At 43.4% G+C, this 14,807-nt stretch overlaps 1 protein-coding gene across 1 annotated transcript in view; it reads right to left on the reverse strand.

Annotated features, from left to right (window-relative positions):
- atg7 (ATG7 autophagy related 7 homolog (S. cerevisiae)) overlaps positions 1-14,807 on the reverse strand; it is a 190,483-nt gene that overhangs the window by 156,896 nt on the left and 18,780 nt on the right. The window contains exons 7-11 of the mRNA XM_072472593.1: positions 14,404-14,492; positions 12,940-13,061; positions 9,170-9,260; positions 1,983-2,127; positions 425-583 (exon numbers count right to left, since the gene is read on the reverse strand). Of these exons, the coding sequence (XP_072328694.1) occupies positions 425-583; positions 1,983-2,127; positions 9,170-9,260; positions 12,940-13,061; positions 14,404-14,492 (606 nt within the window). The remainder of the gene's footprint in view (positions 1-424; positions 584-1,982; positions 2,128-9,169; positions 9,261-12,939; positions 13,062-14,403; positions 14,493-14,807) is intronic.

The following is a 14,807-nucleotide window of genomic DNA, read 5'->3' on the forward strand; positions in this document are numbered from 1 at the left end:
GCAACAGTGCCCAAGCACATGCGTAACAATACTGATATAAAACACTTGCGTATGATGGCTTTACAGAGCAGCTCAAGAGGGATAAGTAACTTCAAACACAACCTCATATAACATAGTAGATCTCAAGTCACGTGACAATGTGATACTTATCCAATAAAACTTGTCAAGACACTTCACATAAAATAATTTTACAAACAGTATCAATTGCTGAAATCACACTTCTGTGGAAGCCACCATCTCAACTTTACTTTTCTATATAGCATTCACTTTTTTTTTTGGAAAACTGCAAAATATATCTCCATCATCTATGCACTGCCCTCATTAAATCAGAGATGAGCTGCCACTGTAACAGTTCAAAGCTAAAGTCAGCCTTGCTCGTGATACAGCACAGTTAACAATAATGTGTAAATAGTGTAAAACTCACCGCACCCGGGAAGATTTTTTGCAGTTTCTCCACAGCAGCAAATGCTTTCGGTTTCCCACCATCGAGACAATCTTCAAACTCATACAATGACTGACGCACCGGGTTAGAATAGGACACCTTTGCATTGTCTACAAAGGTGATCTGCCTTACTCCCCAGCCCTAAAAAAAGAACGAAGGACAAGTTATTTCAGGAGCAACTCAAAGCTTTTTTTTTTTAATACATGGAGCTTTTGATGACTTTCACTACAACACTGAGTGTACTGACCTCACATGGACTGCCGTGATTCATGGAGCCAGCTCACGTCACTGTCTCAACGGCAATTAGGAACGGGCAATAAATGCTGGCCTTGTCAACGATGGCCACATCCCATGAATGAATTGATGAAAAACAAATTTCATCCAGGAGCATTGAAACATCATTGGGACAGAATAGGGGATTGGTAATTACTGTAAGCAGAATCTCATGTGGAGAACAAACACCAGGCAGAAGAAGGCCTTTAGCTTTGAACTGCTCCAGTGTCAGCTTATCTGGCAGACCAAAGGGTCCAAGTAGTCTTTCTCTAGGCTGTAGATTCTATGCAATTCGGTTAAGCAATAACTAAACAACCAGAGGGAGATGAGACGATTTTTTTGCTTTAAATGCAACAAGTTATGATGATCTGGCATGCACGCCCCGAGAGGGTGATGGAAGCAGGTTGCACAATAACTTTCAAAAGAAAATTGTCTATATCCTGAAAGAGGAAATAACTGCAGGGCAATGGGGAAAGAGGAGAAGTGTGACAAATTGCATAGAGCCAGCAAAGGTTTTGTGGCCTACTTCTGTGTTATATGACTCAGTGATGATAAAACTTCTAAAAAGAAAATTCCTTCAAGCATAACCTCACTAATATACCATTTTCAAATTCATAACTCCAGCATGCAAATAGTTAATGAAAGATCAATTTTATTTTAATAGTAATATGCACAGCATAGCAGGGATGATAAGATATCATTGGTTATGATTACAGATAGCGCGACAGATGCGAGCAGATAAACGCGCACATCAACCAAACACAACTGCCTTGAACCAAACCTAGTTTTAGTAAAGTGACATTCCTGGAATTCCGACATTACCTCTTAACTGCAAGCACATTGATGCATGCTACCCAACAGTGGTCACATTTTACACATCAACAGCACTTAAAAGATTGCAGTGCGTCAACGTGATAGATTTTTTTCTCAGGAGTGATTTCATAGTCCGGAATAAAATTACAATTGAGAAAATAGTTCATCCACAGAAATCCTGATCGGAGCATAACTGGGTATAGATTTGCCTTGGGTGATAGCACAAATCAAGAGGCAAGAGATCAGTCACCAGCTGAACAACTGGCGTCCAGTTTCATTTCAGTCAATGGAATTTATAGCAGGCATTGTGTTGTGCCACTACAAGTGACGAATTGCCGCCCCATTCTTTCCTGACTAGTTAATTTCAACTTGTAACTGCAATAAATGCAGTGTGTGATGAAACACGTCCTCTTTGGAAAAGATAAAGTCAAAAAGGATAAGAAAACTCCCTTACCATTAGGGTCCGTGCTACATTGCAGCCCAGTGTCCCAGCTCCTAGCAACAAGCACCGAGTAGTCACAACATTCTCCAGACCAAGGGTTGGTACCAGACGCCAACGCATTAACTTAAGATTGAGATCAACTGATGACTCGGCCAGTCTTCAATAGAAGAGAAAAACAATAATACATCTGCCGAATTCAGAAAAAACTCTTACTGAAGCATTGCAACTTGCTTCTTATGAATAGTCAGATTCATTAAAAGTATAATTCCTACTTTTATGTTTAGAAAAAAGACATGCACACAAAGAATCATCTTCCAAGTGGTGATGGTCAGCTTAAAATAAACGTTTTGCCATTTCAAAAGCCTCAATTTACAATATTAGATTTATGACATGTATGAAAATTAATGAAAATGTCACATTTAAGACCATGCCTACAGTTCTTAGAAGGGACATCCATAATGTGCAGTGAGAAAAGGATTGTTCATTAGTCTCCCCTCCGTCCTTGTCCATTGATGTGATATTTTACACAAACCTTTTATTCTCAGGATTATGTAACACAGATCGATTTCTCTGATAAGACTTGGGAGTAACTCAAAGATATACAGCGTACAGAATTTTCTGACAACATTTAGGGAAATGAAGTCTAGTTGCACTCCAATTTAAAATATTTTTAATTAATTTGATCATGGGCAGTCTGCCATTTATCAATTCTGGGTGCTGACAAAAAGAGATGGTCAAAAATTGAATAAAAGCACAAGAAATTCCAACTTGTACAAGTTAGCGAAAAAGGGTTTAATAATATATTTATGGAAAGCCAAAAGGAACAGTGTTGGGGCCACAACTATTCATGATCTATGTTAATGACTTGGATGAAGGGACCGAGTAATTTGCAACCACGTTTTTCTGCCGGTACAAAGAGAGCTGGGAAAGCAAGCTGTGAGGAGGATACAAGGAGTTTACAAAATGACATGGATGGGTTAAATGAGTGGGCAAAAAATTGGCAGATGGAAGCATAATGTGAGAAAATGTGAGGTTGTCCATGCTGGCGAGAAGAATAGAAAAACAGAACATTTAAATGGTGAGATTATGGAATGTTGCAGTACAGAGGGATTTGGGGCGGGATTCTCCGAAATGGAGGCAGAGTGTTCGCGCCGTTGTGAACGCTGTCGAGGTTTCTGAAATGAAGCATTGCGCTGGACAAGGAGACACAGCCTGAGTGAGTGAGACACAGACAGAGTGAGAATTTGGTAATTTGGTGCAGTGAGGTAACCAGGAAAGGTAAGTGGTTAATCTAATTGTGCTGTTTTTCAGTTAAAAGTGCAGTGTAGATTAGTGTCTGATTGGCTGAAGCTGCCCCCACCCTAATTGCTGAGAGGCAGTTATCTGGCAGTCACCTGAGGCCTGTTAAGGGGCACAAAGGTACACATTGTATTCTTCTCTTTGAAGTTGTATTCTTCTCTTTGAAGTTTTAGTGCGAGTCATCCTAAAGTCTGTATAAAAGACAGACAGACAGAAAGCGCACTTAGTAAGCATTGCACTGGTCAAGGAGACACAGCCTGAGTGAGTGAGACACAGACAGAGTGAGAATTTGGTAATTTGGTGCAGTGAGGTAATTCGGTGAAGAGTGGGAGAAGGTGCTTTTTCCCGACTGTTTTGTTCTCTCTCTTTCTTCGGGCCTAATTTTGGGAGCCGTTCGGAGGAGGAGGAGCAGTCTCGGAGTATAAAAAAACCTAACGGTAACTTCCTGTTGTCCAGTTTTCCCCCCCCAAAATGACGTCAGAGGGAAGCTGTGATCTGATTAGTTGATAGCAAATCTGCCCCAAATTTAAAAAAAAACACAGCTAAACTCGTAAACTTAAATGAAACTAATTAATTAATTAGTGATGGCTGGTCAGGTGATGTGCTTGAGCTGCTTGATGTGGGAGCTGGCAGATCCCATTGCGAGCTGCAGCGACCACATCTGCAGTAAGTGTTGGCTGCTCGAAGAGCTCCGGCTCAGAGTTCATGAGCTGGAGTCTGAGCTTCAAACACTGAGGCACATCCGGGAGGGGGAGACTTACCTGGACACTGTGTTTCAGGAGGCAGTCACACCTGTCAGAGTAAGTAGTTTAAATCCTGCCAGTGGCCAGAGACAGCAGGGTGTGACTGGAAGTCAGGCAGGTAAAGGGAACCAGCAGTCAGGAACTCAGGAGCCTCAGCCCTTGACCCTGTCCAACAGGTATGAGGCACTTGCTCCGTGTGGATGGCGAACAGGGCTGCAGGAAGGATGAGTCAGCTGACCAAGGCACCATGGTTCAGCAGGACATTCAAGGGGAGGGAGTAAATAGGCAAGTTATAGTTGTAGGGGATTCTATTATCAGGGGGCTAGATAGTATCCTTTGTGAGCAGGATAAAGAGTCCCGCATGGTATGTTGCCTGCCCGGTGCTAGGGTGCGGGACATCTCTGACCGGCTTGAAAGGATACTGGAGAGGGAGGGGGAGGATCCAGTTGTTGTGGTCCATGTCGGTACCAACAACATAGGCAAGTCTAGAAAAGAGGACCTGTTTAGAGATTATAAAGAGCTAGGATTCAAATTAAAAAACAGGTCCTCAAGGGTCATAATCTCCGGATTACTGCCCGAGCCACGTGCAAATTGGCATAGGGAGGCAAGAATAAGGGAAGTTAACACGTGGCTGAAAGAGTGGTGTGGGAAAGAGGGGTTCCTTTTCATGGGACACTGGCATCAGTTTTGGGACAGGGGGGACCTATACTGTTGGGATGGTCTCCACCTGAACCGAGCTGGGACCAGTGTTCTGGCGAAAAGAGTAAATAGGGTGGTCAATAGGACTTTAAACTAGAGATTTGGGGAGGGGGCAGGGGAAAGTCAGGGAACCAAGAGGCGAAGAAATCAGTGGGAAGCGTAGCTGCTTAGGAATACAAAAAAGCACGAAAAGACAGAACTCAGGAGAGGTTACGATAGTCCCCATCCCACAAAATATGACAGTGTATGGAAAGGCTCAGTAAACCAAGGTCCACCACACTAAGAAAACAAAAAGGGGCGGTCAATAGAGAATTAAAGGTGCTCTATTTTAATGCACGCAGTGTACGGAACAAGGTAGATGAGCTTGTGGCCCAGAATGTGACTGGCAGGTATGATGTGGTAGGCATCACAGAGACGTGGTTGCAGGGGGTTCAGGACTGGCACTTAAACATCCAGGGGTTCACAACCTATCGAAAAGACAGAGAGGTGGGCAGAGGGGGCGGTGTTGCCTTGTTAATTAGGAATTAAATTAAATCAATAGCACTAAACGACATAGGGTCAGATGATGTGGAGTTGAGGAAATGGGTAGAGTTGAGGAACCACAAAGGCAAAAAAACCATAATGGGAGTTATGTACAGGCCTCCTAACAGTGGTCAGGACCAGGGGCACAAAATGCACCACGAAATAGAAAGTGCATGTCAGAAAGGCAAGGTCACAGTGATCATGGGGGACTTCAATATGCAGGTGGACTCGGTAAATAATGCTGCCAGTGGACCCAAGGAAAGGGAATTCATTGAATATTTACAGGAAGGCTTTTTGGAACAGCTTGTGATGGAGCCCACGAGGGAACAGGCCATTCTGGACTTAGTGTTATGTAATGAGCCAGACTTGATTAAAGATCTTACAGAAAGGGAACACTTAGGAGGCAGTGATCATAATATGGCAGAATTCAATCTCCAATTTGAAAGAAAGAAGGTAGAATCAGATGTAAAGGTGTTACAGTTAAATAAAGGTAACTACAGGGGCATGAGGGAGGAACTGACGAAAATCGACTGGAAGCATAGCCTAGTGGGAAAGACAGTAGAACAGCAATGGCAGGAGTTTCTGGGAGTAATTGAGGACACAGTACAGAGGTTCATCCCAAAGAAAGGTTATCAGAGGGAGGAATTAGGCAGCCATGGCTGACAAAGGAAGTTAGGGAATGCATCAAAGCAAAAGAGAAAGCCTATAATGTGGCAGAGTAGTGGGAAGTCAGAAGATTGGGAAGGCTACAAAAACAAACAGAGGATAACAAAGAGAGAAATAAGGAAAGAGAGGATCAATTATGAAGGTAGGCTAGCCAGTAACATTAGGAATGATAGTAAAAGTTTCTTTAAATACATTAAAAACAAACGGGAGGCAAAAGTAGACATTGGGCCGCTCCAAAATGACGCTGGTAATCTAGTGATGGGAGACAAGGAAATAGCTGAGGAACTAAATAAGTACTTTGCGTCAGTCTCCACAGTAGAAGACATGAGTAATATCCCAACAATTCAGGAGAGTCAGGGGGCAGAGTTCGAATATGGTAGCCATCACAAAGGAGAAAGTGCTAGAGAAACTAAGAGGTCTAAAAATTGATAAATCTCCGGGCCCAGATGGGCTACATCCTAGAGTTCTAAAGGAGATAGCTGAAGAAATAGTGGAGGCGTTAGTTATGATCTTTCAAAAGTCACTGGAGTCAGGGAAAGTCCCAGAGGATTGGAAAATCGCTGTTGTAACCCCCCTGTTCAAGAAGGGAACAAGGAAAAAGATGGAAAATTATAGGTCAATTAGCCTAACCTCGGTTGTTGGCAAGATTCTAGAATCCATTGTTAAGGATGAGATTTCTAAATTCTTGGAAGTGCAGGGTCAGATTAGGACAAGTCAGCATGGATTTAGTAAGGGGAGGTCGTGCCTGGCAAACCTGTTAGAGTTCTTTGAAGAGATAACAAATAGGTTAGACCAAGGAGAGCCAATGGATGTTATCTATCTTGACTTCCAAAAGGCCTTTGATAAGGTGCCTCACGGAAGACTGCTGAGTAAAATAAGGGCCCACGGTATTCGAGGCAAGGTACTAACATGGATTGACGATTGGCTGTCAGGCAGAAGGCAGAGAGTTGGGATAAAAGGTTCTTTTTCGGAATGGCAACCGGTGACGAGTGGTGTCCCGCAGGGTTCAGTTTTGGGGCCACAGCTGTTCTGTATATATTAACGATCTAGATGACGGGACTGGGGGCATTCTGGCTAAGTTTGCCGATGATACAAAGATAGGTGGAGGGGCAGGTAGTATGGAGGAGGTGGGGAGGCTGCAGAAAGATTTCGACAGTTTAGGAGAGTGGTCCAAGAAATGGTTGATGAAATTCAACGTGGGCAAGTGCGAGGTCTTGCACTTTGGAAAAAAGAATAGAGGCATGGACTATTTTCTAAACGGTGACAAAATTCAATGCTGAAGTGCAAAGGGACTTGGGAGTCCTAGTCCAGGATTCTCTAAAGGTAAACTTGCAGGTTGAGTCCACAATTAAGAAAGCAAATGCAATGTTGTCATTTATCTCAAGAGGCTTGGAATATAAAAGCAGGGATGTACTTCTGAAGCTTTATAAAGCATTAGATAGGCCCCATTTAGAATACTGTGAGCAATTTTGGGCCCCACACCTCAGGAAGGACATACTGGCACTGGAGCGGGTCCAGCGGAGATTCACACGGATGATCCCAGGAATGGTAGGCCTAACATACGATGAACGTCTGAGGATCCTGGGATTATATTAATTGGAGTTTAGGAGGTTGAGGGGAGATCTAATAGAAACTTACAAGATAATGGATGGCTTAGATAGGGTGGATGTAGGGAAGTTGTTTCCATTAGCAGGGGAGACTAGGACCCGGGGGCACAGCCTTAGAATAAAAGGGAGTCACTTTAGAACAGAGATGAGGAGAAATTTCTTCAGCCAGAGAATGGTAGGTCTGTGGAATTCATTGCCACAGAGGGCGGTGGAGGCCGGGACGTTGAGTGTCTTTAAGACAGAAGTTGATAAATTCTTGATTTCTCGAGGAATTAAGGGCTATGGAGAGAGAGCGGGTAACTGGAGTTGAAAACAGCCATGATTGAATGGTGGAGTGGACTCGATGATCCGAATGGCCTTACTCCCGCTCCTATGTCTTACGGTCTTAGGTTCACGATGGCGCAAAACGGCCCCTATCCCGACCGATTCAGGGCCCGATAATGGGCTAGGAGCGGCGCCGCGTCATTAACTGGCACCAACCTGTGCATGCGTGGTTGCAGTCCTCTCCGAGTCCGCCCCGCAAGAAGATGTCAGACAGATCTTGCGGGGCTGCGGCGGAAGGTGGTCCTCCTTCAGAGAGGACGGCCCGACGATCGGTGGGCACCGATCGCGGGCCACACCCATTTGAGCCCCCCCCCCGGTGCAGGATCCCCCCCGCAGGCCGCCCCCCCAGCGCTCCCGCCAACAGCGACCAGGTGTGGACGGCGCCAGGGGGGAACCCGCCGTTTTGGGCTGACCGCTCGGCCCATCCGGGCCTGAGAATAGCAGCGGTGCCGGAGAATCACCATTTTGGGTGTCTCGGGTGATTCTCCAGCCTGCGCTGCGCGGAACTCGACGGGGCCGTTCTCGCTTGGGAGAGCGTCGGACCGACGTCGCGGGAAAGTTTGGCAACCCAGGCCATTATCCCAACTGGCGCGGGAGTGGAGAATCGCGCCCCTGGTGTCCCAGTATATGAATCACAAAATGTTAGCATGCAGTCACAGTAATTAGGAAGGCAAATGGAATGTTGCCCTTTTTTACAAGGGAGAGGAAGGCAGTCTTACTACAACTGCACACGACCTTCATGAGACTGCACCTGAAACGTTATATACAGATTTGGTCTTCTTACTTAAGGAAGGATATACTTGCATTGGAAGCAGTTCAAGGAAGCTTCACTCGGCTGATTCTTGGGACAATGGGGTTGTTTTACAAGGCAAGGTTGAGCAGGCTTCGCCTATTCTCATTGGAGTTTAGAAGAATGAGAGGTGATCTTAATGAAATATATAAGATTCTGAGGGAGCCTGACAGGGTAGGTGCTGAGAGGATGTTTCTCCTTCTGCAGCAATCTAGAATGAGGGGGCACAATTTAAAAATAAGGGGTCTCTCAGAGGCTCATTAATCTCTGGAATTCCCTTGCTCGGACAACAGCGAAGGCTGGGCCATTGAACATATTCAAGGCTGGAGTTAGAGCTACGAGGGAGTCAAGGATTGAGGGGGCAGGCAGGAAAGTGGAGTTAAGACCACAATCATGATTTAATTAACACGGGAGCAGGACCAAGGGGCTACATATGCACTTATTTCTTCTGATCACTTCTAATATTTTAGAGTACTTGACATGAGGATTTCTGATTGAAATCCAAGCCCTGAACATGTGGGTTAGACTGGATGAAAGATGCTAATTTACCTTTTTGGGTCCATACATTCACTGAGATTGACCATCCTTGGACCCAAGCCTCCTTTCTGGTTTTTCTCCCAACCGACACACTTCGGACAATCTGTAAGTTAATTTCAAGTCATTAAGTTTGCTTTTCACCCACAACACACCATTTTGAAACATCGAATATAAAAAAACAATGCGAAATCGGACAGCAAGGCAATCACCATTTGGAGAAAGAAACAATTTTACATTTTCGGGAAAGGGGGGGGTTGGGGGGACGACCCTAAATGGTACAAAGAAGTAGTCCTATCCCGCGTCACAAACTCTTTGCCTTTCATTACCGACTGTTCAATTCCAGTATTATCCGATTTTGCGTTGGGAGTTCCAACATTCTTTTTCTTCTCTTAGGAAAACAGGTTTGCTGTTTTTCTGGAAAAAGAACTACTATTTTCTAAACTCAGTAAGAAGTCTTACAACACCAGGTTAAAGTCCAACAGGTTTGTTTCGAAAAAGCTAGTGATTCGAAACAAACCTGTTGGACTTTAACCTGGTGTTGTAAGACTTCTTACTGTGCTCACCCCAGTCCAACGCCGGCATCTCCACATCATTTTTTAAACTGATCTTGCAGAAACAGTCCAAGTCTGTAACAATTCTCAAAGGTTTACGATTGCTGCATTCCGTCCTAGTACAATTCCGTGTGATTACAGGAGGCTGGAAGCACTTCAAAGCGCCAAATACCCATGGTTAAATACAAAAATTAATTCTGTCAATCGTTATAAACTTACGGCAAATGTCCTGTTGCTAAATTTGGATACGTGCTCTTTCATCCGTTCTGAGTTCATAGTGATTTTGTCTTTAAGTATTGTAATTGCAATACTTTGCCGTGTCTCGCTGTATTATTCAATCTATCCAGAAAATTGGCTCTTAGCTTTAGTTTCTTTATACCTCTTACGGGGGTGGCATTTTCTGCCTTCCATTAAATGCCAACGGACACAAGTAGCATCTCCCGTAATCTCCAGGAATACAACAATTCGAGGGAATCCTGAGCTTGCTATCCCACATGCATCAAGTGTGCACGCATTCAATCGCAGGAGAGTCTGTTTATGGAAGCTGCCTTTTTTGCCAAGCTGGTAAGAAAAGCCTGATCAGTCATCGAAATCTCCACCAATGGTGCATCGAACAACCAGTATCGAGAACGAGACAGGACCTTTCCTCTTCCTTTCACTTGACGGGTCTGGATTTTGTCGTCAGCAGCAATGCCAGTGTGCTCACCGCTGACCTTGAAGAAAGTCACCCAGCAAGATTGAGCAATCTCGTGCGGCATGGTTTTCCCTTCTCCTGACGGCGGTTTAAATCTGGCACCAAGTGAAGAGGATGCTTTGGCGTGCGGCAGCGGTGATTCCAGCAAACATGTAGACAGCCAAACACATTGCAGCAATCATACTCAACAAACCAGGAAGTTAAAGGCATTAATACAAACACAGGAATCAGGAGGTCACTCGGCTCTTTTGAGTCTGCTCCACCTTTCAATAAGATTACAGCTAGTCTCATTTTAACCTCGACTCCACATTCCTGCTCACCCCTGATAACCCTTCACCCCCCTTGCTCATCTACCTCTGCCTTAAAGATATTCAAAGACCGGAAAACGCCAATTATCTTCTGAGGAAGAAAACGACAAAGTCTCCTGTCATGATATTCAAGTGAACATCACAGCACATACATACATACATACATAATGATGGACAGATCAACGGACCAATTAGCACACACAACACGACAGCCAATCACAGACAAGAGCATACATAGTACAAAACAAGGAACACGACACTTCCTGAGCAGTCCAGCAGGAGACGGCTCAGGGCACAGACCTCATTGCCAGCCACTCAGACAGTCACCATGTGCTGAGTATCAGACTTTACTATGTCAATAGTTAAATGAAATAAAACTGTGTTGTACCATTCGCAACCGTGTTGGTTCGTCTGTGTCTCAGAGTACCCAACACTTAATCTCCCAATATTCAGAGAACAAACGTGTCCTCATCTCTGCATTAAATGAGCAGCTAACCCCTTATTTCTAAACAGTGACCCCTAGTTCAAGATACTGCCGCAAGAGGAAACATCCTCTCCTCTTGCACCCTGTCAAGGCCCCTCAGGATCTGATATGCTTCAATCAAGTCACCTCTTACTCTTCTAACTCCAACGGATACAAGCCAAGCAGGTGCAGCCTTTCCTCAGAAAACAACTGGCCTGTTCCAGGTATTAATCTAGGAACATCTCTGAACTGCTTCTAATGCAATTACATATTTCTTGAATAAGGAGACCAATACTGTACACAATACTCTAGATGTGAACTCACCGACTCTGTATAACTGAAGCATAGCCTCCCTACGCATGTTGCGCAGAAGAAAAAGCAGAAGTCTATGCAAGACCCCATAACTTGTACTCTAAACAAAAGACTAGTCCCCAAAAGAAAGCTACAGGTTCTGTGTGGTAATTATTTGCTGGACTTGACCCATAGTGTTAAAACCAATGGGATGTTGTTTTGGGGAAGGAAGGTAGATTTGATTGGGGGGATAATTTAAGTATACTGGCTGGGTAACTATTATTGTAAAAGTTGTTCTTTACTGTTGCCTTTCATGTTGTGTCTGTTCTTTAAATAATTTACAAATAGACTGGCCCCTTTCCTCACCAGGTTTCATCTCTTTTCTTACATGTTTTCCAAATTGCAAAAATAAATAGTTAAGAACTGCTATTCCACGTTTCCCTTCTGGGATTTGAACATATAACGCTGACTTTTTAGAAACTCTTTTCTTTTTAAATATCTATAGAAACTCTTAGGATCTGTCTTTACATTTCTAGCTAGCTTTCTCTCATACTCAAATTTTTCCCTCCTTATAAATGTTTTAGTCATTCTTTGCTTTTAAAAAAAAACATTCATAGAAATCACAGAATCCCTACTCGGAGGAGGCCATTCAGCCCATCGTGTCTACACCAACCCTCCGAAAGAGGACCCTACCTAGGCCCCACCCTATCCCCTGCAACCCCACCTAACTGACACGTCCATGGGCATTAAGGGAAATTTAGAGTTGCTAATCCACCTAACCTGGACAGCTTTGGATTGTAGGAAACCGGAGCACCTGGAGGACACCCACGCAGACATGGGGAGAAAGTGCAAACTCCACACGTCACCCAAGGCCAGAATCGAACCTAGATCCCTGGAGTTGTGAGGCAGCGGTGCTAACCACTGTGTCAACATGTTGCCCTATCTTCTGTCCTACCACCCATCTTTGTGCAATTGTACACTTTTTATTTAAGTTTAATACTATCCTTAACCTTTTTCAGTTAACCACAGACGGGGAGTCCTATCTTTCACTTTTAATGTAAACTTTCAGATGGCAAAATAAATGAATCCGACTAAAATAAAATAAATACTAAAATAAAGATGAACAATATGTGACATCCCACGAATATTAGCTTCGCAGGGATGGTGAATGTATTTAGTGATAATTCTGAGTTAGTATGCAGTTACACCTAATTCAACAAGGTGTCACTTTTCAATAACGAGAAAATAGCGTAGACAATTAAGATTTTGTCAGTTCACAATTGCAATGGAGGAGGGTAGACTTGCACCTTCTGGATTTCCGTGTTATTCTGCGCATTTGCAGCTTCCTGAAGTTCTGTCAGTTTCAGTGTAGTTGACAGTTCGCCATCATTATCCCAGCAATGTTCCAGTTACCTTTCTACTGTTCGGAAAGAAACCTTCCGCAAATTTTTTGGGCAGTGCTGTTCTTTGATTACCTGTGACTGATGTTATTTGTGGAAGTTTGACTTCAAAGATGATGCTGTGCTGGGTGTCTCTGATCCCTTGCATAGTTCGGTCTCTGAAGCACAGAACTTCAAGTGTGTCCAGAAAGCTGCCCCTATCATCCCAAAGAAAAGTAATACATTGAAACAACTGAATTGTTTCCAAAAAGAAATGAATTTTATTTACATAGCATCTTTCATGACCGTAAGATGTTCCAAAACACATTATAGCCAATGACATAATTTTGAAGTATAGCCACTGTAGGAAACATAGCCGTCAACTTGTGACCAGATAATGTTTTGAATTATAAATATTAGCCTAGGCACCAAGGAGAAATTACTTGGCCTAAATCTTTCAGTCCCCCCCTCCCACCCGATGCAGGAATTGTCGCAGACGGGACGAATATTTGATAGACCAGTGAAAGGCCTGTTGACCTCAGATGGGAATTTCAGATCATCGGATGGGCAGGACTGGAAAACCCTGCCCTTTGTTCTTCCTCAAAATAGTGCCATGGGATCTTTTATCCCCACCTGTAAATGCAGGTAGAGCCTTGGTTTATCTGGAAGACGGCACCTCCGATAGTGCAGCACTTCCTCAGTACTGCACTGGAGTGGCAGGCCTTGTGCTCAAGTCTCTGCAATGGGGCCTGATTCCACAACATTCTGACTCAGACGCGAGAGTGCTGCCACGAAGCCAAGGCTAAAACTCAACACTCAAAAAATCGGTAAGAAAGGCCTCACCATACTATTTATGGGAATGGAAAACACCGCGATTAGTGGCAATTCAAGTGAAAGTAACAATTATGCAAGAACGCAGGGCCGACACATTTTTCCGAATTAAAAAAATATATAAGAGGCTTCATATTAATTATCAGTGACATCAGTAAAGCATCCCCTCTGTACAATGCTAAAACATGCTCGCCCAATTCTTTGCTGCAAGGGGAGCAACTTATTTTCAAAATGAGAACAAATGGGTAATTTTCATTACCAGCACTACGAGTAACTGCCGAAAGTGTACCAGTCTATATTTATTTTATTAAGCAGCGGCAAGTAAAATAATTTTCTCTCTAGATTTAAGGCAGACATCACTGAATTATCATTGGACAAAATGGAAGAGAGCAATAAGAGGGTTGGGAGTGGGAAGAAGGGAGGGCAGAACGATTCACTGCTCTCGTCTCAAAACAAGCTGCGTGATTTACTTTTCAAAGGGATAATGGGTAAAATCTGACCGTCGCTATAAAAAAACATTTTCTACCAGCCAAGCCACATCAGAGGCAGCATTGTTACATTGTCTATCACACAGCAAATTAAGTCTTCTTTTGCTTCATTGTTTTGTAAATTACTTTCTGCATGTGGGGATATTTTTCTTTAAATCAATCTATAGGTCACAAATGTGGCAAAAACAAAATTCCAAAGAAGATATTAAAAGCAGGACAATATAAATGATAAAATAATTACCAGTTGTAGGCTATAAGGATCAGGAAGTTTCGCAGAGGCCATCCTGGATACTGGGTTAATGTACAAGGATCAAACACACCAACTGTAACCTGCAGAAGAAAATTGTCTTTAACAGAAAGTGGCTACCAAAGCATTAACATGAAACAAACACGGTGAGACTGAACGTATAAAGGTAGAGTATCTTATGTCCATGAATCCAAAACCTGAACACATCTAAAAACTACACATCTTTTGAACATCACTAATCTTTCACGCGGGGAGTCTAGTTGTTTCTCTGCACTGTTTTCCTTGCAATTTTTATGTTAAAAAGAATCTTATCGTAGGTACCCTTCATTTATTTGTTAGGCAGTATCACATCTTACTCTTCTGCCCATTTTATTGACTCGAGACTATAACTATCCCAG

The sequence above is a fragment of the Scyliorhinus torazame genome, chromosome 13 (assembly GCF_047496885.1).
Source record: "Scyliorhinus torazame isolate Kashiwa2021f chromosome 13, sScyTor2.1, whole genome shotgun sequence".
Lineage (NCBI taxonomy): Eukaryota > Metazoa > Chordata > Chondrichthyes > Carcharhiniformes > Scyliorhinidae > Scyliorhinus > Scyliorhinus torazame.